The sequence below is a fragment of the Semicossyphus pulcher genome, unplaced genomic scaffold, assembly GCF_022749685.1.
Source record: "Semicossyphus pulcher isolate SPU_LCO1_2020_fin unplaced genomic scaffold, fSemPul1.0.p SCAF_17, whole genome shotgun sequence".
NCBI classification, from domain to species: domain Eukaryota; kingdom Metazoa; phylum Chordata; class Actinopteri; order Labriformes; family Labridae; genus Semicossyphus; species Semicossyphus pulcher.
The window spans coordinates 24151364-24177022 of record NW_027211681.1 but is presented as its reverse complement, the minus strand read 5'-3'; the positions used below and the strand labels follow the sequence as shown (position 1 = coordinate 24177022).

Here is a 25659-nt window from a genome sequence, read left to right as displayed (position 1 = left end):
GCAATAATATTTGAAATTGGCGCCATAGCTGTGGATAAAGTTGTACAAACAGCTTGTGGTTTCCATTCCTACAACACCCAGGGTGCATTGCACACCTCCCTCTGAAAGGAACGGCCCAGCAAGAGAGAAGCTAGAGTGAAATACTACCGTTTTTGCTGCAGGCAACGGCTCAGCGCGGTACAGAATCCGAAATATGATGAGAATAAACCGGTGGATCGTCTAAAACATCTTCAGGTCTGCAGTCTACATTTCAAACCTGACGATTTTGAACGAGACATGACATCGGAGGCGGGCATCCTAGATTAAGGAAGTGTAGTTTAGCGAGCTCCCTGGCTTTTCCAGGGTCCGTTGGAGAAGCGGATAGCGATCTCCAAAGGCACAGAGCGAAATTGCATTTCTTTTTAGCATATTGCATTTTTAGCACGTATGGTCTGAGGATGAGAACCCACCATCCTGATTACTTCCCTTTCTCAGAAGCCAGAGAAGGTGAGGGTTGTAACACAAGCCCTTTTTTACGCTGCAGTTCCGCCGGAACGAAACTCCGCCGCCATGCAGCCTTTGTCATTTTACATTGGATCAAGCAACGCCGGCGTAAAGCAGCCCCAGTGTGTGTTCTTACAGTAGCACTCTGGAAGCAAAACGTGCGTGAGGTGTAAACAAACAGCTGTTTAAAGTGACGCAGTTTCGCCTCTGTTACTACCTCCGATGGCAGCTCAGAGGCGGAACGACTTCGCCCCACCATTACGCCTCTGTGTGTTGTGAAGACGAAATGTAACGGTGTAATGATCAAGCTTTGAACTGGCAGTGTAAAAGGGTTTTATAAATATGTCTTATATGTCAATAAATAAGTCAAGCAATAACATTCCTATTAGGAAATGGTGACATTCCTGATCTGATATCTTTAATAATGTGGCATATATCGATCAAACAGTAGGTTAAATGCAGGGTCTGTTCTCTCATTGAAGCAGAGATGGTAAAGAGCAGCCTCATATACCTCATCTCCTCTAACCTATACACCCCTAACACGGTGTGTGTAAGTACCTGTCCTTGAAGAAGCGTCGAAAGCCAAAGGCCACCAGCTTGAGAGACGCCTCAATCACAAAGGTGGAGGTGAAGAAGTAGTTGCAGTACTTCAGTCCTGTCTCCAGGGACTGAGAGAGAGAGAGAGAGAGAGAGAGAGAGAGAGAGGTCGAAAAGGGACGGAGGTTAGAAGAAAAGCGGAACACAAGAGTAACAGACAGTTCATTTCCAGCGCATGAGCACTTCTCTGTCTGCAGTGAGTATTGTAAACTGATTTGTTTTTATTTATTTTTGGAAATAATAAAATAATTGTTTTATGATTTGAGCGGAAGAGAAAAAAAACAAAAGTAAGGACGACAGTGAATCTGTTCTGTCAATGTGAGAAAAGTATCATGCCAATAAATCTCTTTTAATAGAAGAGAGCTTAATTGAGACACACAACGACTACATCATGACAGACTCTGGGGAGGAACAGAGGACACACTGGTATTAATGACTCAGACAAGAAATGGCTTTATAACTAAGCTTGTAGGGTTAGTCTGATTTAACCAACAATTCCAAACTTGGTAAGGAAGAACAACAAGTAAGTTAGTAAGTGTGTTTACTGTAGGTGATTTCCTAAGACCTGTCCCAAAGGATCAATAGTATGTAAATGTGTCAAATGCATCAAAAATCATATCATCCTACAAATGATGGCAATTTGTAGTATCATTCTATCTATAGAATCTGTATAAAGTCAAGCTTTTAATTCTAAGAGAGTCAAATGTTTAAGAGTCAAAAAATATTTGAAATCAGATTGTGTATCCAGGTGAAGAGTTTCGCCACAGTCTGCTGGTGTTGTACAGACCCAATATAAAGCTATTAAGCTAGTTTGATACGTTGGAAAATATGTTCTTTTGTTTTATTGTTGAAAATCCGAAGAGAAGATTGATATCACCCACATGTTTATGTGATTAACTTAGAGTTAGGCTAGCTGTTTGCTCCTACAGAACTCTGAGCAGTTGCATAGCAACCAGTTAGGACTCCAATAACTGATCCCACCTAAAAAGAATCCAGCATATAACCCCCTATAAAAAACTAGTACTTGGTTTTAGTACAGCTAAACAAATGCGATATAACGTGTTGACCGTTAAACTTTATATTTGCTTTGAGGCAGATATTTTTTTACCTTCTTTACCTCCTCGACAAAGCCAGGCTAGCTGTTTACAATCTTGATGCAGGGTAAGCTAACTGACTGCTAGCTGTAGCTTCATAACTTAACGCAAGGCGGGCTTCAATCTTATGGTTTAACCCTCTACAGGAGAGTGAACTTTTATACATTTCCAAAATGTTCACATCACAAATCACAAAAGCTAGCCAAAGCTACTTGGGTAAATTAAGCTAAGTTGCTGCTACTTAAGCTTGAAGCAATAATGCTAAACTCTATAATAGCGTTTAACTAGTATCTTACTCTACAGTATTCATTTGGTTTTAGCCAAGGATTATTATCATGTTTTAAAACCTGTAGGTCTTTGTCAGTAGCCTGTCATGTGTGGGCGGCAGCTATAGACATCATTGGCAGCTCAAATAGCTGTTGACTTGGAGCGTCAGTATTGGTAAAAGCTGGCATAAACAGAGATAAAAGATAAAGTAAACTGACAATAATGAGCTGTGTAGGCCGCCTGCCGTATAGGCTGCTAACATGTTCTATCTTCAAAACAAATACAATGCTGTCTTAGTTTCAATTCAACACAGAGAGCCAACAGCCTCGAGTCATTTGGCGGAAACAATGAGTTCATTGTTGTCTTAATAATAAACAAGTACTTCTTCCACACCTTAGTATTGGCAGTATGTTGTCCAGTAGCAGCTTACTCAAGCTATTCCATTTCTCCTGCAAAGGCACTACTGTGATAATTATGCGTGAAATACGTTATAGATAATACTATTTCAGTCTTGTGGAGACAGCAGATGATGCTTTCTATAATTCAGCAGGACTACATTAAAACCTTTGGAGCCCATATCTCTTATAAATCACTGTCATTGATTTAAACATAATCCATCCAGGATGAAAAAAAAGGGCCTCCTCTTCATCTTACTTTTAGATTTGACATACTTTATCTTTCCTAACAGCTCTGTAAATCCTAGGATGTTCCCAAGAGGACAATAAAGTATCACTATCAGGATGTAAAGTCTGGTTTACCGCTGAACTACACGCCTGTTTAAACTCCAGCTGAATTTTTCCAGCCTCAGGAGCGTCTCCGCCTCAGAGAAACATTTCACATAACTAATACCCCAATCTGCCAGACAGTTTGTATTCCAGCACGTGGATAAATGTTTTGCTTTTTGGCTGTTTTTGCTGCTGATTCAGAGCAGCAGGTTGGCAGTCTGCCTCCGGGAGTGCCCACTTCTGAAAAACTCAGCCCAGATGGTGCACCGCCACCTACGCAGAAGCCCTCAAACAAGTCTGCTGCATCTGTCTGACTCCAAACACCCACACCCTGAGCATCCCTCCACTGCCACTGAGAAGCTCGGTCACTCACCTGTGGCTGACTGTAGTGCTCCAGAGACATGGTGATGACATTGATGCAGATGATAAAGGTGATGACCAGGTCCAGGTAGTGGCTGGTACACAGAGTGTGGATGGCCAGCCGAGCTGGACCGTAGGACGCGTAGTAGGGAAGCTTCTGGGCCTCTGGAGGGAAAATAAGTGAAGGCAAAGAAAAATAGAAAAGGAGAAAGAACACAGGTTTGGATTAGTAAGAAGGCAGGAAATATATGCGATGGAAGTGATAGATGGATGAATTTTGAGGAAGGAGTGGGAGGAAATGAAAGCACAGAATCAAGAAGAAAAGGTGAGGAAACATAAAAAGACAAGAATAAAGTGAGAAAAATGAATCCAGGAGGAGTGAAATAAAAGGCAAGAGAGAAAGGTGTTCGAAGGTAAATAAGATATGGTAAATAGAGAGGAGTTGATATTTGGTTTGAATGTGATACGAGCGTTGAGAAAGCAAAGCAAGATGCAAAAATACAGGATTATTTTTTATGACAAAACAAGGAGGAGATTAAACTGTGAGATAATTTGAAGAGAAGAAGTTTGATAAATGTGAGAGGGAGGTTAAGTAGTTTTAAATGAGTTGAAATAACGCCTCAGCCGCGTTCATATCATTGAGGTTTTGTACTAAAAATATCAAATTACACGGTTTGGACCCATGCCATACTTTCCAAAGCTTCAGACCAAGTAATACTTACTTATTTTACATTTCATAAGTAGCCCGATAAAATTACATTTAGATTATATTTAGAAGATAGAAATTCGCCCTTTTACATTTATTTGTTTACTTCATATTTAATCTATTTCTGTTTTTCTTTTCTCCTCCTGTTTTATTGATTTCCGTTATGCCTCTTTTCCAAAAGTATTTCCATTCCTCCATCATTCATCTATTCCTCCATCCACTCCGTCTTTCATCTCCTTTTCCCCTTCGCAGGAGATTTATATCCATCTGCCCTTCTCTCTCCCTTCCATCCTGATTTCCCTTGAGTCTCTCCATCCATCCTCCATTTCATCCCCTCTTCCCTTTCTCCTTTCCTAACTTTGATTTCCTGTTTTCATTTCTACCCAATTTCCCGTCCTTATCCCTTTCCCTTTCCCTATATCTGTGTCCTCTATCCTTCACTTCAAAGCCTTATCCCTCCTCCTCAAACACTCTCCAAACATCGTTTCCATTTCTCCCACTCTTCCCTTTTCTGTATTTTCCCCTTTTTTTTGCCTCGGTCTTACTTCTCCTCTTCTTCTCCATGCGACGCTGGCGCTTCTCCTCCCTTCTTCTGGCCTCCTCCACCTCCTGGTGCTGGCGACACTTGTGGAAGTTCTCCACCACGACACCCACAAACATGTTGAGGACAAAGAAGCTGACGATAAGGAGGAAGGAGATGAAATAGAGAAGCATCCATGGGTTGTTGTTGGTTACCGGCTGGAGGAGAAGAAGCAGAGGAGAACACAGAGGAAGAGATGAGACAAGGAAGTACTGGGAAGATGGTGGAGTAGGTGAAGGTATGTTAGGAAGAAGAAAACTGGCAAAAGTATTTCAGGAAAGAAAGGGAAGATGGAGTAATGACGAAGAAAAGAAAGGGATGTTATTGGGGAAGAATCAAGCAGCAACCTTCTGGGCTGAAAAATGCTGAAGTGCCCAAAAACTGCAGTTCCTCGAGTGGCCACTTGAGGCTGGCTCCAAAAGCGAGTCAACACCCATTATGCCCCATATTAAAGTGACAAAAGTTGAGAGCAGAATTAAACATGCACAGCCTGGTACAGAAAACAGTCAATCGTACTCAGGGTTAATATTTATATGCAACAACTCTAACTCATATTTCCACCGTCCTGTTGAGGTAACATCTCACCACCCGCGGGATTTCAGAGCGACACTTCTCCTTGAGCGAGACCTCTGTTTCTGGTTACACAAAGAGGATCTTACTCTGTAAAAAAAGGACGATCTTTGTAGGGATAATTTCTGTAATGTTGTCGGACACCTGGACTAACAATCTGAACCTGTCTGTGGCCAAAACAAGCACTTTTAGAGGACGTGCTTTGATTGGGCGCAACTGCCCCTTGGGATTATGTTGCAGCCATTGTGGACCGATTCCAAAAGCTTTTGTTCCTATGAGTCATTTCGACACACACATTTGTTAAAATAGGGCCCAGGTAAAAAAAAACTGAACTTATCCTTTAAATGAATGCTGAAAGTTAAACATTATTGTTGAGCATAATAAAGTGTGTGTTTGCTTTAGTGACAGGTGAGTACTTCTACCTGTCTTCTAGGTGTCAGCTCAGCAGATTCACTTAACTTAACCTGTACACCGTGTTGTTGGAGATGTTTCCATGCAAATATCAGACCCACAATATGGCTTGCTGTGAAGTCCAGCCTCTTAAAGTCTTCCAATTAACCAAACCACTCCAAGCCAGCACAGTCCAAAAACCCTGAAAGTATCACTTGTAAGAAAGGATGACGAGGGAACAGAAGAAGAGGCAAGAAAGGGAGTCAATGTGAGGAAAAGATGGGGATGAATTGGTGTGGAGGTAGATATTGCAGGTAGTCATTACAAAACAAAAAGTCAAGTTCAGGGGCAGTGAAGCCGGAGATGAGATTCGGTATTTCAATTTTGGAAGGGTTGAGTGTTGAAAGCACGGGGTGGAGTGCAAATGGGATTAGTCATTCAGAGCCATGTTGGACTGCAGCGAGGTTTCTCCCTGAGGCGGGAAACTGAATCATCCAGAATGATGCCCTCCCTCTAATAGATATTCTAATAGATGTTCAAATAAAACCAATTCTAAAGGGAATCTGTTCATTTTGTTGAGGACTAATTTGCATCGAACTTTGACGTCATGCGTGTGAATGTGTGCATGATTGGTGAGGTTAAAGGGAAGTTTGCTAAAAATGGAAACTCTCTGAATCATTGCATTGCACATAAGGGTGGCTAGACTTCAGTACAAGCACATCGTAAAACCCTCTTAATCTTGAATAAATTGGTAGATCAAATGAAATGGATATAAATAAATTAAGCCTCAGTCCAGCAAAGCCTTCATCTTAAAGTTCCTGCAGGTGGTGAGCCCGCACGGAGGAGGCCCGGTTTCCTAATCTGGACAGGGTAGCTCTCTTCTTTTAAAGCTGCAGATAATGAACGAGCTGAAACCCCAAAATGAAGGAGTTTGCTGGTGTGATGGAGCATGATATCATCAGGCATGTTGTAACAGCAACTTCAATTGTGTGAATAGTTCACAGACACGTACGAGAGCAAGCTGAGTCATAAAAACTCTCAAGTAGCCAATAGATCTTATTTCTTTCCAGGGTGTTTGGGCTCATTTTAACTTTATTTCATGGTTGAAACTGGTGACAAAGAGGAAATAGACGGACACCAACAAGTCCTCCAACTATACAACTCCATAGGTCCTACCCTCGTATGGATCCAACAGAAACGTATCCTAAGGCATCCCTACCGATGGCGACACATCATCATACTTGCATGTTCGAAACAGGTGGTTAATGTTGTGAAACCATCAGTTTGGTTAGTTGCATAGCTGGCCAACTAAGGCATGAAGTGGGTGTGAATTAGATGGTCAGTTCTGCAAAGTTTTACAAACTTTCCGAAGCAGCCTCCTCAATATGGGAAAGCATTTCTTGAATTTGATTTTTTGACTTATTTTCAAGAAGTTCTGGATGAGGCTGCAGGAAAGGTCCACCAGCTGGACTCTTTAGGCTGTAATCACTGGGCCATCATGTTTAAGAATAAGGAGGATGGAGAGTGTAGATTCTTCTAGTGGAGCTGGTTAAGGTGGTTGGGTGATCTGATCTGGAAGCCTCCCTGTGGAGGAGTTGTGGGAACATCCAACTGGGTGGAGATCCCTGGTGAACAGAAGGACGGCTTTCTTATCCCATCTGGACTTAGAACGCGTGGGATTCCCTAAAGGAGCTGGAGGATGTTGCTGTAGATCCAGGCATGAAGCCCACATGACTCATTTTGCAACTACAAACTGGAACCAAATAAGTGGTGGAAAAATGGAGGATGGGATGGTAAAAAAACAAAACACCCCAAAACTTTGCGTGTGTCAGCATGTCACTGTTTGTTATACATACAAGATTGACCAGTGTTTTATATATCCTTCAGTATGTGTCTGATGTTACCTGCTGGTCTATCCCAACTGCATCCAGCCCATGGTACATGATGTTGACCCAGCCGTCCTTTGAGGCCAGCACAAACAGGGACATGAGAGCCTGGAGGAGAAACACAAACCCACAACACTGTTAACTTCCAAACCGGCCAACACTGTTGGCTTTCACTGGTATGACAAAGTTCTTACTACATGAATACAACTGAAGAACAATTAATAATAACAATTTGGCAACACTTCTTTTACTCTAGGCAAACACTACAAAAAAATTGGATGAGCGTGCATGGAGTCACTCTTGGCTGTTCGCTTGTTAATTCATTATTTTAGTGACTAATGCAGTGATGCAGTGATCTGCGGTGGTAACAGCTCTTGTCTGTTGCAAACACGCTGCTGAACTTCAAAACCCTCCTGAGCGGTGTAGGACTTTTACCGCAGGCGCTTTAGAGCAGAAAACACGTTGAATTTCATCTTTGATAGAACGCACATGGATTCATATCAAAATCTAAATCTATGCTGAATTTCTTTTCATCTCAAGTATCAGACACAGTTCTTGGAAACTTCTTCTTAATGTCTTTTTTTTCCCCCCACTATGCTCCACCACACGCCTAGTAACTGTTGCTGCGTTACTCCCCCCTTCAGCTCTGGCAAACCAATCATTGCTGGATTAAGTATCATAACATTCGTGTTATAAGACAAACTTTTAATACTTTTTTTTGTCGTGGCAACTGAAAATCAGTCTTTGTCTAGGATTGGTGATAACAAAATATCACCCAGCACAATATTTCAGTAACGTGGTCGACCTTTATTGCTTGCAAGCAAGAGCCATCCTATGATGACTGTAGAGTAACAGGTTCTTCCCCTTCTTATAGCGTTTGAGTCAGTGGACTTTAGGCTTTGACGAAACAACAGGATACACATTATTACACTCAGGATGTCATTTAAGTTCATTGAATAATCAATACTTTAACTTACTATATCACACATTGTTCTTCTTTCATCATCCTGAGAATGTCACATGCCTATCATCCCTAATCTTCTTTTACACTCATCTCTTAGATACAGCAGACAATGTAACGTAAACACATACACTCATTGGAAGGGGTTTTACACTCCCATCCAGACTAAACTTCCTTACACTGAGCGGTCTTATTCATCATTAACTTACAACATTTGACTATGTTACGTGTGGCCAAATAGCAGTACCCTGTGTGTGGGTGTGTGTGTGTGTGTCTCCGCCCTGCTCTGCCTGAGCTCAGGTGCTGGCAATCACCTGAGCAGGTTAAAAGGAGACAGCAGCGGGGCGGCTCCCTCTCTCTCTCTCTCTCATTTGCAGGTGTGGTGCCGGAGGGGGAAGGTGGCGCTGGCCGCGCAGTCTTTTGTGGTTTTCCCTGATTTGCATTTGAAGTCAGTTCCCCGGCCTGTTAGAGCGTCCGGGCTTTGTTATTTTCATTTGGGTTTGAGTTCCTGGTTGTCCTGTTTTCGTGCCCTTATTGTTTTCCCTTTATAGATTAGTTTTGGGTTAGGTAGTTTAGTCGGGAGGAACCCCGGATGCGACGGTCGTGGCAGGCTGGTTTGGGGTCTCTTCTCTCCTTTTGTTCATTTTGGCCAGGAACTCCTGCCTCTTTCGTTTTGGTTCTGGGTTGCTTAATTATCGGGGTTTGGTTGTGTTTGGCTTCGTTCGTTTTGTTTGCATCAAATAAATACTCCATTGTTATTGACTGTGCTGAGTCGGCGTCCTTTAATATGTTACTGGCCTTGTTGTGTTCGAGTCTTTGCTTTTGTTTACGTTAGGGCCGTAACAGACTAACACATGATCATAGATGAAAAGTCATGTTGATCACAGGAATTTCCCTCACATTTTTCATCTACAAAGTGAGCTGCGTCTTATATACCAGTGCAAACAATCTACCTGTATAAAATGCAGAGAGAGGTATTTTATTGTGTTACGATATTTCACTCAGACGACGGTGCTATAATCAAGCTAAAGCTTCGTCAAGGGCATTAGCTGTTACAATCGCCAGTGCAGCCGCCATCTTTACAACAATCAACGTTACCGTAGGCTGAGCTCAACTACCACAGGGGTAGTTAGCGGGATTGCAAACTGTGTTTCAAGTGAAAATACATTGAAATGCTGTTGATATCATTTTTATACACGTTTAGAAAAGCTTTTTTACCCCCTGGCGTACCCCCCAAAACAGACTGCGACTTGTATTCTGAAAAAACTTCTTTCCAAGAATTGGAAGCATTCCTTTCTCAACAGCCCATGTGTAGTGTACAATCCTTCTTATGTCTTTCTGTAAGCTCTGTGCACTACAGAGTATAGCGTAAACTCTGTACTACAGCATGTGCTTATCATTATTGTATCTTAATGACTTTGTGCAACATTGTTTGTGTTTGCATCCACAGTGAATATTTTGAGAGGATGTATCTCTCCTCTCTTGTACCTGTCCGAGGTTGTCAAAGTTGTATTTGTGGTGAACCCATCGATAGCTGGCAGCCAGACAGTCGGATTTGTTGGTGATGTTCTTCACGTCGAAACCCACACAGTAGTAGAACTTCCCTTTGAAGAGCTGCGAAGGAAAAAACACACAGGGAGAGGGAAATGAGGGACGGCGGAGGCACACAAAGACACATTCTGATGCGGTCATGACAGCCCTCGTTTGTACGCACTTCTTTCAGGCAGCTTTTGAAGAAATTTCATAATTAGCATCTGCAACTAGTGTGTGGAGCTCAGGACTCAAACAGCAGTTGATATCAACAGTGTGGTTTTCCTCCTGAGAGAAGATGTTTTTAATTTCCAATCAAATTGAAGACATCAAAGAGGGGGGTGATTAAAGTAACGCATTACGGCAGATGCAGCAGGAATAATAATGGGAAAATATGTGAGGATTGACAACTCGATGCAAAAGAAAAACACCAGACTGCGCTGAGGAAATAATAAAGACACAAGTCAGCTGTACGTTTGCGAGACTTCCGAACTCGCCTGCATCTAGAATACATAATATAAACTACTAATGATAGAGCCTGTGCTGCAGGTATTGTTAAAACTGATGCTTTTAAGGGCATATAATGTAGTTTAATGAGCTTTTTCTGACAGAAGAATGGAGGAGACTTATTGATATAAGCTTTAAATTGATCTTTTTGTAATTGCAATATTAGATTGCTAGCATATATATTGTTGTTTATATAACGTACAGTTTCTTTGTTGAGGTTGATTCAGGGCAGCCTCTGTTTGTGATCTTGACTCCTATAAACAATAAAACTCAAGTAAAAACCCAAATGTACAGTACTTACTTACTTGTAAGCGATAAGGATGTGGATCATTAAATTGCAGGAATATTTGAAGAGCGAAGCTGTTGTTTTGGCAGACACATTTCCCTCAGCTGTTGGATTTTCACATGTTGATGTGCTAACAAATTCCCCTCTTTCAGTTGGATTCGGCTCTAATTAGCCATCTTAGCCTTTCTGTGAGAAAACGGTTTTATTGTGCGTGCAAACAAAGTCTCACCTCGTGTTCTCAGCGGTTAAAGTTTAATGTTTCATTTCCTGGTTTTACCTTTTGCCCTCGGTGGAAGTGATGAGTCTAATTGTGGGCCAGAGAACATGACTTTAATTTAATTCTCATGTGTATAATGATTGTGACCTTGTGGGTCGTGATTTCAGGTCACATTGTATTTGTAATTGTTTGACCCTCTCAAGTCCCATTTAAAAACTCTATACACATTTGCCATACATCGTTCAAGGCGTACGAGATCACCTGATAAACGCGAAATAAAGACAGAGGTGGAGGAAATATGAATCCATTTCTGACAGATTTTACCTGAACACCGAGAATGCCGAAGATGATGAAGAAGGCGCAGCAGATGAGGACGATGTTGCCGATGGGTTTGAGGGACGTGATGAGGGTTTCGACCACCAGCTTCAGCCCCGGAGCCCTGCTGATCACCCTGCAGGACAGAGAGAGAGACATTCAAAGAGAGAGAGAGAGAGAGAGCACAGAATTAGAGAGAGTGAAAGAGAAAGGGACGTACGGAGAGACAAGAACATGTGAGTTTGATTGAATTTAACGTTAAAAAAGTTCAATGACAGGGCAGCTGTGTAGGCTGATTTGGTGCAGCCGATGTGGCACAATTTTGGCAACATTTAATAAGATGAGTTTTAAATGGTGTTTAATGTACATATATTCCAATATGCACTTGTAATAAAGAGAAATAAGCCTGCACAAGAGAAAGACTGTGCTTTTAAGGTACTGACATATAACACAGACTGAATACATTCACTTAGAATGACCTTAAACGTAATTTAAGCTCCATGAACCCAAGTTCACTCGCTGCTCCTATCTCAGCTACTTTCTTAACTGCTCTGTCCTGTCCATGTGTGGCAATAAATGGTTAAACACAATATCTTAAGGCAGTGGTTCTCAACCTGAGGTGTGGGTACCCCCAAAGAGGTCACCAGGCAGTTACAAAGTGCTATGCAATAATTAATGAAACGTGACACTGAGATTCTTCTGGACCATTTGACTTCAAGTTATTCAAATGAAACGATCCAAGAGTAAAAAATTCAACTTGTACACATATTGTATGTAACCTGTCCCTAAAGGTGTCAAGTTGACATGTTTTCAGCCACACAGTTGGGGGAGTCTTGTGAAGTAGTTGTTTAGAACAAGATCAAACATTCAAGCTAATCATACATTAACGTAGACTGAACCACAGAAATGGATGTACATGGATGGATCTTTATAAACCAAAAGGCAACGTCTACTTCTTGTTGCCAGTCCATACAGGTGACAGAAAACACCACATTGTGCCCTCCTGACCTGAGAGGACGTAGCGTCCTGAGCAACCTGAGAACACGGAGAACCCCCAGGATCTTAGCCCCGCCCGCCATCGACACCACAATGTCAGTCAGCGACACGAACACGAGGAAACCATCGAGGATGTTCCAGCTGCTCCTTAGATAGGCTTTCTCCCCCAGGTACAGACCCATGGACACCACCTGCAGAGATGAAGGGAGAGAGGTGCAGAATCCCACACCGGCATTACCACGGTGGCCACATTCAAACACAGATGCACACTCTTTGATTTTCAGAATCCTAATTTCGCTCCTCAAACAGGTATTTCATTTCATGTGAGCTGCTTCCAGGAGGAGAGGAGAGGAGACATTTGAGAATCACAAAGATGAAAGGACAAAAAATACAGGAGGAGGAGAGGTCTGCGATCGAGGGAGAGAGCAGTTAAATCCAAAAGAGTTAAATTTCCAGGGAGATTAAAGGAAAGGAGGAGGAGAAGACGAGCAACAGCTCCTAAACCCCCGACGAGAAAGTGAATGTTCAAAGGGAAGAGGGAATCACGGAGAGGAATAAAGGAAGTGAAAAGAGGAGGGGAAAGAAGAGGCGATTACACGGGAAGCGAGTCCACTACAATTTCAGACGGAAGTGGGAATCTCTGACATGAAATTAAACGCCATACTCTCTCGAAGGATGACTCCACAGAGGATTCAGAGTCCTGTGGATTTGTTTGTGCACTTAACCAGCTTTTATTTTGGTGCTGCATTTTGCTGACTGCACGGAAACTGAGGGAAAAGTCTGATTAAACTTAGGAAGAGTCTTTCTAGGAAAGTCTGCAGTCTGCCCCAAATCCTCTTAAATCAGACACTTCTACTGTACGCTCCAAACTCACATGCTGTCCGACCGTGGGGGGACAAATGCCGATGAGTGATGTGTGTTGCCGGGACCAAAGATGCAAACATTACAGCTACTCAAACTTCAGTTTTGTCTTAGATACATTGTCTACTTCGAGCTGCAGCTGGATGGGAGGTCTTGCTCACTAGGCAAGCTCTGGCGGGGATTGAACCAGAAAGGGAGGAGGAGGAGAAGATTCTTGAAAGAAAAAGGGTTAGTGATGTGGGGGAACTCGACAATTTTGGGGAGACAGCCGTCATAGGGAGAAATGAGAGCTGGAAGTTAGGGGCGGAGGAGAGCGGCAGAAGAGGGTTAAAGTGAAGAAAAGAAAGTTTTGTGAAACAGGAAAGAGTTGGCGAGGTTGAGGGAAAAGTCGATAGCAGATGTTCCGACATCATTTGACATCCTCCAGGTGCTTTCATGGTAATAACAACCTGGTGTAGCTGTCATGTCATGTCGAAACAGAACTGTCAGAGATGCTACGATTCGTCTGCCTTGTTTGGCAGAAAGTGCCACCGCAGAGGGGGATGTGGAACAATGGGAAAAAAAAATCTGGAAAGGGGTAGAATAAGCCATCAGGGTGTTTGTGTGCCTGTTTGGGAATGTGGCACAATCATAGTGATGGCACATTGCTACATAATGAGCCAATGACAATGTGTCTTTTGTGTAGAAACAGTAGCAACCTGTAGGCTTGACATGAGGCTGAGAGAACCCTGCATCTTGCTCCGTTATGAGCTGTAGTATTCAGATTTGAGACTCCACATTCGTATTCCCCTAATCCTTCATTGCCATGTTATCTAAGAAGCCCGGAAGAATCATCAGTAAAGCTTGTTCCAAAGGAGTTTTGAAGCCACCTTTGTGTTGGTGTGTTTACAGCAGCTTTGTTGAAATGTGAGTTTTTGGAACATTTTTACTTTACACTTTCATTTGGTTACCATTGTAACTTCTGTGAATCCTATCCAACTAAAGAAGGTGTCCTAAGAGGCAAACTTTTAATGTCACCTTAAGATGAGTTCAGACAAATAGCAAAACATCTTTTTTTTGTGCAGCTTGATTACCAAAAAAAAGATGAAAATGTGTTTCAAGACATGCGAATGATGCCCTGAGATTGCACAAGCAATGGTAGATCCAACCTCCATTCAAAAACAATAATTTTGCAAGTAGTTTGCTTGTTGTCCTGCAGACAGAAGTGACAACACATGAATGTTTACTTATTGCAGATTCACATCAAGATGTAGATATGTGGAATGCCCCCTCCGGATGGGGAGTGAGTCTCTGCCTCAAGCGAAGGAGTTTAAGTATCTCGGGGTCTTGTTCTCGAGTGAAAGTAAAATGGATCGTGAGATTGACAGGCGGATCTGTGCAGCATCAGCAGTAATCTGGGTGTTGTACCGGACTGTTGTGGTGAAGAGGAAGCTGAGCCTGAAGGCAAAGCTTTGCCTGGGGCAACTTACTGAGCCTGCTGCCACCACGTCCGGCCCCGTATAAGCGGAAGATATTGGATGGATGGAGGGATGTAGGGTAGATATTTCTGCACCTTTTTGACCCATTTATTAAAATTACATCACAGATCCCCCCCCCCCCCTTGTGTTCATACCCCGGTAGTAAGCCAGATTGTTGTCAAAATGGGGTTTGCACAGGTCCTGTTGTTCCCGTTGTACCCTGAACATAACCAGCCTGTGAAACAGCACCATGGCTGTCACCACAGTAACTCAGAGTGAGTGACTGCAGCAGCAGCAGTGGAAGCGTGATAACAAACTGCAATGCCAACTGTTGTCAGGGTACTTTAAATCTATAGACATGATGTAAAGCTGGGAGTCAGTGGAAGATAAAGACAGAAAATAAAAGAAATGGAGTGGAAGAAAACAGACAGATAAAGGGAGAGAATGATGAGGAAAGACAAATACAACAATTTATCAGAAACTATCCGAAGGAGTCAGAACTCCAAACGGCTCTGTTTAGGATCAGACAATCCTTCTGTGTTGTTTAACAGTTAACACGGTCCAGAACATTTACTGTAAGAAATGTTTCATCTTTTCTCGCCGGTAGGATCTGCACAGCAGCGAGTCACTGTCATGTCCTATACAACAGGTCTTTTGTCACGTTTTGACAGGCTGTATAGCGAGTTATAATCCATCTGCTGTTATTAATAGCAGCCAGCTATATTGATGCCCCATCGGGACTATTGGAATGCCGTGGGGCCTCCATTTGGCAGATCAAATATGGCCATGATACAACATGATGCATGGGAAATCAATAGCAGGTTGATGCCAGCGCTATCATCAAAGCCCGCTCTTCTCCTCGCACACTACAAGCTGTCCTTTTGGCTGACAGTGCCAGCGTGTCACATTAAATTCCAGTTTAAATTGCATTCAGACCCCATTTGTAATATCGCTGCGCAGGAAATGTGCCAATTATTGTAGTTGTCGCTTTAGCATTACTTTTGCAATCTGACATCTGAGAAGAGATTAAGTGAGCTCGCATGGACTAGAAAATGACCATAATAGATTTCTGATGGGCGTCCACAACACTCTCTGCAGCAGGAGGAGGCCAGAATGCTGTAACATTATAAAAGCTTTGGTTGTTATGATTTGATTTTGGACTGTGTGTTTAAAAGAATAATAATGTTAGATTTGAAAGTATGAAAGGCTTCATTGTTGCACCACGAGCAAGTTATTGGGAGGATGTGAGGGCGCATGTTGGGTGGGCAAAATGCAAAACTTGCATCCTGAGGCCCTGTGTGGTTTTAGGTTCGGGGATCATTGGACAAAGGTCATGTTGATGAATAATAAACAAAATTCTGTGTTATTGGACTTCAAAGTTTTTCTTGCTAAATCTTTTCTTTACCTTACTCATCATACAACACATTACTGGTTACAGTACTACACTCATCAGTGCATTTCATATGAAAAGGTTGGTTGGGCACCTCTAACTGGCATTTGTTTTTATGTACTTACAAAGCCTTAACTGACACCATATAAACCGGTCTCATTGTACTCAACACGGTCTAGTAATTGGCTGATGAGTTTTACATGGTGTTGAAAGTGCACATATTCCAATATGCACTTGTAATAAAGAGAGATCAGGCTGCACAAGAGAAAGACTGTGCTCTTATGAATCAAATTCATTCACACATAGAATGACCTTAGTAGAACGTTATTTGATCTCCATGAACTCAAGTTCACTCGCTGCTTCTATCTCAGCCACTTTCTTTTTTGTTTTTAAAGATTATTTGTTTGGCATTTTGCCTTTATTGTATAGGACAGCTGAAGAGAGACAGGAAATGTGGGGAGTAGAGAGTGGGGGAAGACATGCACCAAATGGATCGGCAGACCAGGAGTCGAACCTGTGATCAGTGCGTCGCGGACTGTAGCCTCTAGACATGGGACGCCTGCTCTACCAATCTTAGCCAAACCAGCGCCCTATCTCAGCTACTTTCTTAACTGCTCTGTCTGTCCATGTGTGGCAATAAGTGGTTTAAAACAATATCAAGGTAATTAAAAATTCTCATGAAATGATTAATGGAACGTGATAGTGACAAAATATGGTGAAGTGTCTGTCTGCTGCATTGACATTTAATTGTCACACATTTGTACCAACGAGTCAGTTTATAACTCCGATTACAAACTGTTCTGCCTTTGATTGTTACCGTTTTAAATTCGGTTGTTGCCATTCGTTGTAATTATTCTGTTTGTGCATATGTATTTTGTTTTGTTGTAATCTCTGCATCATTGCCCTCAATGATTCCTCGAGATTCAAATAAAGGTTGAATGAATTAATTTTGTTTTTCGTCATATTAAATGTACATTTTCAGTGGATGTTATTCTGTATAAAATGAGTCCCCTCATTAAGTTAATAATTAAACAGCAGTTTAATGCAACTTAACAGTTTTTACACATATTTAGTGTTTCAAATTTGTCCATAAATGTGCTCCTAAGATTTGTTCTGCTTCTTAAAAAACCCTCCTTTGGCTCCCTCATAAGTACAATGAGTGTCAGTGTTGCACCTCTCTACCTACAAACATGGTTTCCTGTCATTAGTGTCATTTACACTTCATCTAATTAACACATCACGTTTTATTAATTAATTAGTTGCTTGTTAAAAAGCTAAATATGTTTGAGTGAAGGACCCATTAAATGAGAGGAGCAGAAGTTTTGTAAAATACTAATTGTTAATCTTTTAACATTTGCTGAGAGTGCACGTTGTTTTCAGCATCATTCTTCCTCCTGCAGCAGCTTTCTCTGTTTGAATCTTTGAGTCTGAATGGAAAAGTTCTTACCAGCTCTCACTAACTGTGAGGCTTTAGGGATGCACTTCAGAAAATGACATTCATTGTGCTGATGTCTTCGGTCTGATGCCTCTAAAGAGTAGCTCAGCTGTTTTACTACTTGAAGCTAAGAAGCAGGATATCAACTGCATTTCTGTCAGCTTCTGTCACTAAGCTGCTCAGTAAGTGTTACGAAGACATTCTGAAGAAAAGAAAATCATGTAGCTTTGATGGAAACATAATTTTCTCCTGATGAATCAGCTCTGCATATTTATAGCTGTTATAGCATTTGTAAGTTTTGCCTGAGTGTTGAGTTATTTGCAGTTTCATCACAGCTCCGGAGCTGAATGCCAAGTGCTGGTGCTGAGGGAAGAACACCTTAGAGAGTAACTTTGTGTGTCGTGGTGTTTCCCTGTGTCCCTCTCTCTCCTGTGTGCTCCTCAGGTGCTGCTCTCCCCTTGCTGCAGCAGGCGATTAAGCTCGCCCGTGCCAACTTTCCAATCAAGGGTCAGAGCATAAAGAGCAGCAGAGAGGAGGCCAGGGCCAGTGGGCCTTTCGACTGCGCGTGTCTCAGACGAGAACTTGCTCATGTCTACTCCCTCTGTGGAAGGAGGGTGTTTTCCTCTTTAGTGTTACTTTGCTGTTGGTGAATAGTTTTTAGATTAAGCTTGTTTTTTATAGAAGCTTGTTTTGTGTTCTGAGTCTGTAAAACAATTCCTTTAAACTTGACACTTTGTTCCTCCCTTCTTTTGCCTGGGTTTTCTTTCATTGTTACTCCCCTAATCCCCTAACCCATTCTGGGGAATGCAACAGGCTGACAGTCTTTACTTTAGCAATGCGCACAAGACATGTTACATCTTTTAATTAGATACGATGACAGTGCAAGCACAGAATGTAGTGCAACAGATCGGCTGCTAGAAGCAAATGAAATGAATGAAAATCAGTCAGCCCTGATTGGATCTTATAAAGGTCTGATCGATTTAAGGATGCTGAAGACACAGTGGGTGTGTAGAAGTTTACACCATAGACTGTATATGTATTTTTCTTATTGCACTGCAGGGGAAACTTGGTTGCAAAAAAGTCCAAATGCATGGAGCCAGATGAGAAAATGACCCTGCTTCATTTTTGGGTCTAAACTGCTTGATTAAAGTCTTCTTTAATACAGTGCAATGTTTGTTTTTTTAAACTATTGTTACATTTAGAGTAAAAACAACAATAAAGCAGGGTATGATTAAGGAGATGGCTACTTTAGATCACTACAGCAGGGCCTGTCAACAAGCATAGAGATTTAACAGTAAATCTCCACCCCTCCAGGCTTCAAAAGTAAGGGTAAGCAAGAGTTGACAATATGTTGGCCAATTCCTCTGCTTATATACAGTCTATGGTTTATGCGTGTGTTAGACATGTCTGTATGTGCGTGAGAGAAATTAATTGATGTGGGGGGAGTACAGTCCGATCTAAACTCCCTCCCTGTTTCTAATTGCAGTCTGTTGTTCAAGGTCAGACTCTCTGTGTGCAGGTAGCATTGTTTACATCACTACTGCTCATGTGCGGGTGCATTTGTGTGTGTGTTTGTTTGTGCCTGTGTGGACAGGAAATAAGGTGGAGGCCTCCGTGATTGAGCGTGTCTCTGGGAGGAAGTTTAATTAGAGCCTCCTCCGAGAGTGATCAGACTGACCAGCAGATTGAGAGCAGTACGAGGAGGCGGGCGGGCTGGTGAGGGAGGTTCAGGTACAGTGAGAAAAAGTGTTGTTTAGCCTTGTATTGACAAAAACATGAGACAACAAAAGCACTGCAGGAGCATCACCTGAACTGCCCACAAATTAATTAATTTCTGTTTTGTTGGAAGAACATTTCAAACATCATTTAACCACTCAGAGATGCATTAAATAGAGTGCAATTACTGTTTTATCCCCACACAGAGCACAGATGTGAACGTGTGCAGCTTTTAGTAAACAAGTGTTTGAAGAAACTACCTTAATTATGGAGTATTTATCTGATATTTTCAATGTCAAAAGACCAACACGATGAATATGTTTAACACTGTGTGGAAATTGTTAGAGAAGGAATGAAGCCATTGAGGCATCGTTAGGAATCTATAAGTGCCTGATTGCATCAATGTCACATAGACAGCAACAACATTGTCATAAAGCCAAGGGCTGGATACCTGACTGTTTGACTTGAGTACTAGAGCGTAAGTAAATAAGAGACTCCGGGGAAGTCACTGAAGGATTGCGCGGCTTTTGTGCCCACTAAACCTGTGCAAGTGACATAAAAAAACTCTGTCTAACTCTGTGCTCCGGTGCTGTTTGCACGTATTTAAATGAGTCATTACGCAGACTACTTTCTATGCAAATGAGCCTCGTGGCAAAAAGCGTCTCATTCACAAACGCCAGCGCGAACAGCAAAATATCACCGTCTGCAGAGAGCTGGTGGTAAGTGCGGTGAGGTATTATAAGGGCTGTCACGCTCTGAGTTTCTTGGGGACAATTCCAGCTCCTGTGTGATCAAAAAACTAACATGTTTGCAGGATCTGGGTGAGCTGCTGCTGAGGGCTTGCTCAAGGAATGACGCTGCTTTACTGACAGTGAAATTAGTAATCACCTGTCGAGTCTGGACTTTACAATTAAAAGAGCTGCCCCTCTTCTCCCTTCTCATCACCGATCTGTGGATGGAGCTTCCTCTTCACAATCAGACACAAAACAAGAGCAAACTGCGCAGACCTACTTAATGGCCGTGTTTGCGCTTTAACATCATCAGTGCAATTTGCTCTGTGAATCGGAACGTGAGACAGGGCAGATAGCGGGGGCAAATGATGCACAATTTACGGTGCCATCAGCGGCCGCAATTCATTCTCAGTGAATTCCCCCCTCAGTGTGCAAGTAACAAAACACACAAGTAAAGTTTTGTTAGCTTCCCTTCCAGAGGAAACATCAGCAAATTATAATAAAATGATCAAATAAACATGAAAATGAATAAATAAAGACCCCCATTGTTAGCAAGCTGTTCTTGGCACAGTTTATACAGAACTAGGACTTAGAAAACTTACAGCAGCTCCGACAATATGATCAGGATTGTAAGGACTAATGGGGTCATGTTGATCGTGAAAAGAGTTCATACCGCCCGCTCTTGTGGACATTTCCTGAAAGTTCCTGAGTCGCGACATGTTTGCTGACCTTTGAAGAAATGGCATAAGCCATGAAAGTATAAGTTACTGTGACCTCAACCTAAGAACCCACCCTCTGATGATGAATTAGCCTCCGTGTTCCAGTATTTCGTGGTCCCTGGTAGCCGGCTGATACCTGGAAAACTGATTTTGAATATTTATGCAAAGACTTCCTCTTCCTTCTCTGTTTGTAGTTGACAGCCTACTAAAAAATCAAGGCCTGAAAATGGTTTTGAATCCGAAGACAGAATGTTTTTATTCTTTATAGAGATTGATAAACTGTTAAATTGTCGTGAGACGATCACAGATGGGTTCTGGGACTTCAGCCAATGTGTGCACCTCTTGTGCTCTCCACAGGGACCGTTTCATGCATTCAAGCAAATCCTGCTTGTGATTGGTCAATCCCACTCAGACTACAGATGGAAACCAGAATGTTGGCTCCTCGCCTTTTAACATAAATGTCTACATTCCGAAAGGCCTCATCTTTTTCCTCTGTCGTCGTGCTTATCCTGCATTACTTTACCTGGCTGCTTTTGATGTTGCCGTTGTTCTCATGATTCAACCACTTGGAAGCCAAGCATATCATGTTCACAAGGTTACATGAGAGCGGAGGGTAGTGTTAGGATTAATAGTTTTACATGTGACATTGGCCCAAAACCCGGTATTAAATGGGCCCCAGTGCCAAATTATGAAATACTGGATTATTGATAACCATCCACCGTTATCGGTGTTGCTTTCGGTACCAGAGAAGTTAAGGAAATACACTTCCTGTTTATTATTGCTAGAGAGATCTCTGTCGCGGAGCCTGTGTGCAGGGGGGGCGGTGCAGCTCTGTCTCTCTCACACACACACACACACACACACACACGCTGCAGCACACACAGAAGCGGTCGCGCGCACACACAATAGATCCTGCTCGTTAGAGAACTAAATGATCAAAAAGTGTGTTGAAGCTTCAACAGAGTCAGTGTCGACATGCCCGTTGCCACAAGTGCAACGATGGTTTTGCTTGTAAGGGCGGAAACACGAGCAATCTGTCCAAACGTGTCTGAAGTGCGTCATATACAAGCAGAGAAATGCACCGTTTGACTCCCGAGCTCTTAGTTCATCTCTCGTTGGCCCATACGTCAGGTGTGTATGCTAGCAGCCTACCTGCATGCCCCACCCGTGTTGCTCTAAACCACTGTATTTACTTTTGCAGGAGATAATTGTTTATTTAATTAGTATATTAGTATATTTCCTTCATCACAAAACTGGAGTCTATGATAGTGATTTGTTCTAAACATTGCTGTTTCCTTTGCTGTCAATAATTATTTTATATTTCAGAAAAATAAAGCAATCTTAATTCTGTTTTAAATTTTTTTTCTCTTAAAAAATAACAAAAAGAACCGATAAGAATACCGTTAGAGTACCGGATCGTTAAGCAGTATCGATAAGAATAGTAATACCGTTAAAATCTTAGCGATACCCATCCCTAGAGGTGATATGGTAGGGCTGGTTTGTTATAGGTTTAGACGGTAAATAATGAAGGTGAGGAGACATAGTTTCTTTCTATACTGCCTTTGTAATACTCCTTGTTACTCCTTACTGTCACCAGTCTGGTATCATATGAAGTTTATCCATAGCCGCGTATCGGCTGGCTGCTCTCTGAGCCGCCTGTTAAACTCTTCAGTCAGCCAAAAGCGCTGCACTCTGCTCTGTCTGTGTGTCCTGCTTCTCCTGCTCTCGCTAGACACACACTCAGGCATGCCCTGTTAAAGAGTAACTGCACACTTAAACATGTTTTTTGAGCTGTAATCTAAATTATATTGCTGTACTGTGTACTCTCCATCTACTGTGTTAAATCAGCACTGGACCTTGCAGCCGATGGTGACGTAGAGCCGACCGTATGGGAATGAAATTTATAAGAAAAAGAATGTTAACGCCTGTCAATCAGAGGTGGGCGGTACACCCGCCCGGCCCCCGTCTTTGAGAGGGAGTCTGTGAAACCGAATATATCCTGATCGAGATCATTCACTAGAGTTTACACTATTTTTGCTAGCACATTATACATTAGCCTTCTAGCTAACGCTACGTTACCACTCAGAGACTGCACCCATTCTCTCTTGCCCTTGCATTGCCTCGGCTCTGAAAGCTCCGGCTTCGGGCGTTAGTGGGGCTGGAGCCAACGGCTCGAACTGATAGGGCTCGGGACCACCACGGCCCTCCACCACAATGAGAGCCCTGTGTGGCATATGTGCCTTATGACTCTGTGGCGCTCTTTTTATTTCTTTGGCCAGCGGAGGGGACGTCACTGAGCTGCCGAACACACCCACCCCCCCCTCCAAGCCCACTTTGAGCATTTTTCTTAATTGTGCAGATGGTGGCGTTATGGTCAGACCTGGGGGTGCAGTTACACTTCAACAAGGTGACGGTAGCTTCAGACGTTCTCTCTGAGGACTTTATTGCTACGTGAGACCTCTCCTCTGCCTTTGTAAAGTTATGTGTTGAAGAAAGAAATGCTGTCACAAGCATATTAAGACACACGAGTGAGTGACTGTGTGTGTATGACTACAGCTGAGATAAATCTCTTCAACAAACACAAGTGGAAGATGAGTCCCCTGATTTAGTCACAGTTCAGTGACAGGACAAACACTTCATTACTGAGTGATTTCAACAGTCACAGCTTTCATTCAGCAGCGAGTGGAAGTTAGTGCTACAGTGAAGCGATTGAAACACTTTGAGATAAGAAAGCGAGTGGAAGGAGGGCGCTGGGACCACATCTGAAGCGGGGCACGGATAGCAACGGAGCTCGACTGATTAAATTACAAATGGGGGGACAAAAGAGCAGAGAGAACGATAAGAGACGGATGAATATGAATTTCATCAAATGAGCGTCACAGAGGAGATAACGCGAGTGAAAATGTGAGCGATCGGAAGACTGATGGAAGGAATGGAAGTAAATAAAGATGCAAAGAAGGAGATGGAGCTCCAGGAGAGAAGAAACTAACAAAGCAAGCGAAGTTCAACGCAGGGCCAGATGCATATATGTGCACACGTGACCTCTTGATCTACATATCATTGTGCTACACATGTCTTCATTATCCCTGAACATAAATAAATCACTATAGGATTCCTACCGATGTGGAAAGCGCCTGGAGACACACGGCTCTTAATAATGGATGATGCCCTGTCTTCTGGACGGCAGATTAGTGGAATAAGTAGAGTACGTGAATGTGTGCGTCCTCGTGTGTGTGTGTTTTTCACTGGGAAGTCCAGGAGTAGCTAAAGGCCGGCTGAAGAGAGATAGCCTTCTAATTAACTGCATTATCTAGCTAACCATCGCTAATGGGACAACTGCAACTGATTAGACCGTTGAGGAGTTGTCAGGGAAAGAAGGATCGGGAGGAGAAGGGATTTAAAAAGGAAGGGAGAAGGGAATAAAAGCTGGGGGGGAAGGAAAAGAGGGGAAAAGGAAGACGGAAAGAAGGAAATAAAAGGAAGAGAGAAGAATCAAATCAGAAATCAATGTGGGCAAAAGGAAGATGAAAGGATTATAGAAAAAAGGGCAGGAGTAAAGGACAATATAATTACTTTGATATGAGATAGTGATGAAATTTATGTCGATAATCCTGATAAACTTTGACATTTTTTACCAGATAATATCTAACAGACCAACACAGAGAGGAAATAAACCAGCAACAGTCAGTAGGGTGGAAATCAGAGGGTAACTCACGATACGATATGATACGATACGCGGTCCACGATGTAGATAATATCACATTACAGCGATTCTGCGATAATTTATATATTGCAAGACAATCATATAATGATACGTGACGATATCTGATTAACTAAAGAACACAAATGCCCCTAAAAAGTGCAGAATTCATGTTTTATTCGCTGCAATTGGGTGTCAGGTTCACAGATTTTGACACAAATCGAGATAAACAATGATTCAGTGACTCAGATTGACAGGGAGATCTGTTTAGAACGCTGAATTTGTTTAAAATTAAAATATCAATATTTTGTCCCGCCCCTAATAGCCAGTCATTTTGCAGATTTCATGTGACACATATAGCAGAAGAAGTTTTCTTACTGGGCGAATAATGTCGCTGTCCTTTGTTAGATCCTAAATAATTTATCTGGAGGAATAATTTCAATCATCTGATGTCTGGAAATTACGAGAGAAGCAAGTTGAGCTAGTTAGCCGCTGCAGAGCGCAGCCTGTAAAAAACACTGCAAAATATTGGTGCAAAAAAACAGATTTTTTTTAACAAGAAATTACTTCATTCAGTGTATTACAGCGTTTAATTGCATTGCATCTTCGTTTACAGGAGAAGGAGACCTCTGCAGATAATTTGTCTCCCTGTAGGAACATCATGAACAAAGACCACTGGAGAAATCCAAAAATAAAAACTGAGCTGAAGTTGTTTGCATGAGCTCGGCTGGCAGCCTCTCCTGACATCCCGCGTCTAATAAAAACGTCATTTTCAACATTAAAATGTTTTTTTTAAGCTATTTAATAACGTTTTTAGTAAACCATAATACCATTTTGTGTCTTCAGGTGTCTGTAATTATCAGGATACTCTTCAAACTGGCTGCATCATAACAGGAGATGCACATGAGAGGAGAGGGACGAGGATGTGATGGAAGGTGAAGAAGAAAGACTGAAGACAGTTAAATAAAATGGAATGTACCAGAAGAAAAAAAAGAGGAAAAAGGAGGAGGAGGAAAAAAAGGAGAATAAAGGGAGGTATATTTTACCTTGACAGTCATCTCAGCAACAAAGATGGCGGTAAAGATGTAGTTGGAGATGGTGAGAAACACTCTTTCCTGCAACAAAATGAGAAAGGACAAAACTCAGAGGAGAAAAAAGGGTTTGGAGTTTAAACGAGGAA

At 42.2% G+C, this 25659-nt stretch overlaps 1 protein-coding gene across 1 annotated transcript in view; it reads right to left on the bottom strand.

The window, feature by feature from the left end:
• The window catches only part of LOC138595049 (voltage-dependent T-type calcium channel subunit alpha-1I-like), a 197237-nt gene that overhangs the window by 41834 nt on the left and 129744 nt on the right, over positions 1–25659 (bottom strand). Inside the window, exons 20-27 of the mRNA XM_069666367.1 lie at positions 25526–25594; positions 12483–12661; positions 11484–11610; positions 10108–10233; positions 7677–7766; positions 4778–4970; positions 3540–3691; positions 1042–1151 (exon numbers count right to left, since the gene is read on the bottom strand). Coding sequence (XP_069522468.1) covers positions 1042–1151; positions 3540–3691; positions 4778–4970; positions 7677–7766; positions 10108–10233; positions 11484–11610; positions 12483–12661; positions 25526–25594 — 1046 coding nt within the window. The remainder of the gene's footprint in view (positions 1–1041; positions 1152–3539; positions 3692–4777; positions 4971–7676; positions 7767–10107; positions 10234–11483; positions 11611–12482; positions 12662–25525; positions 25595–25659) is intronic.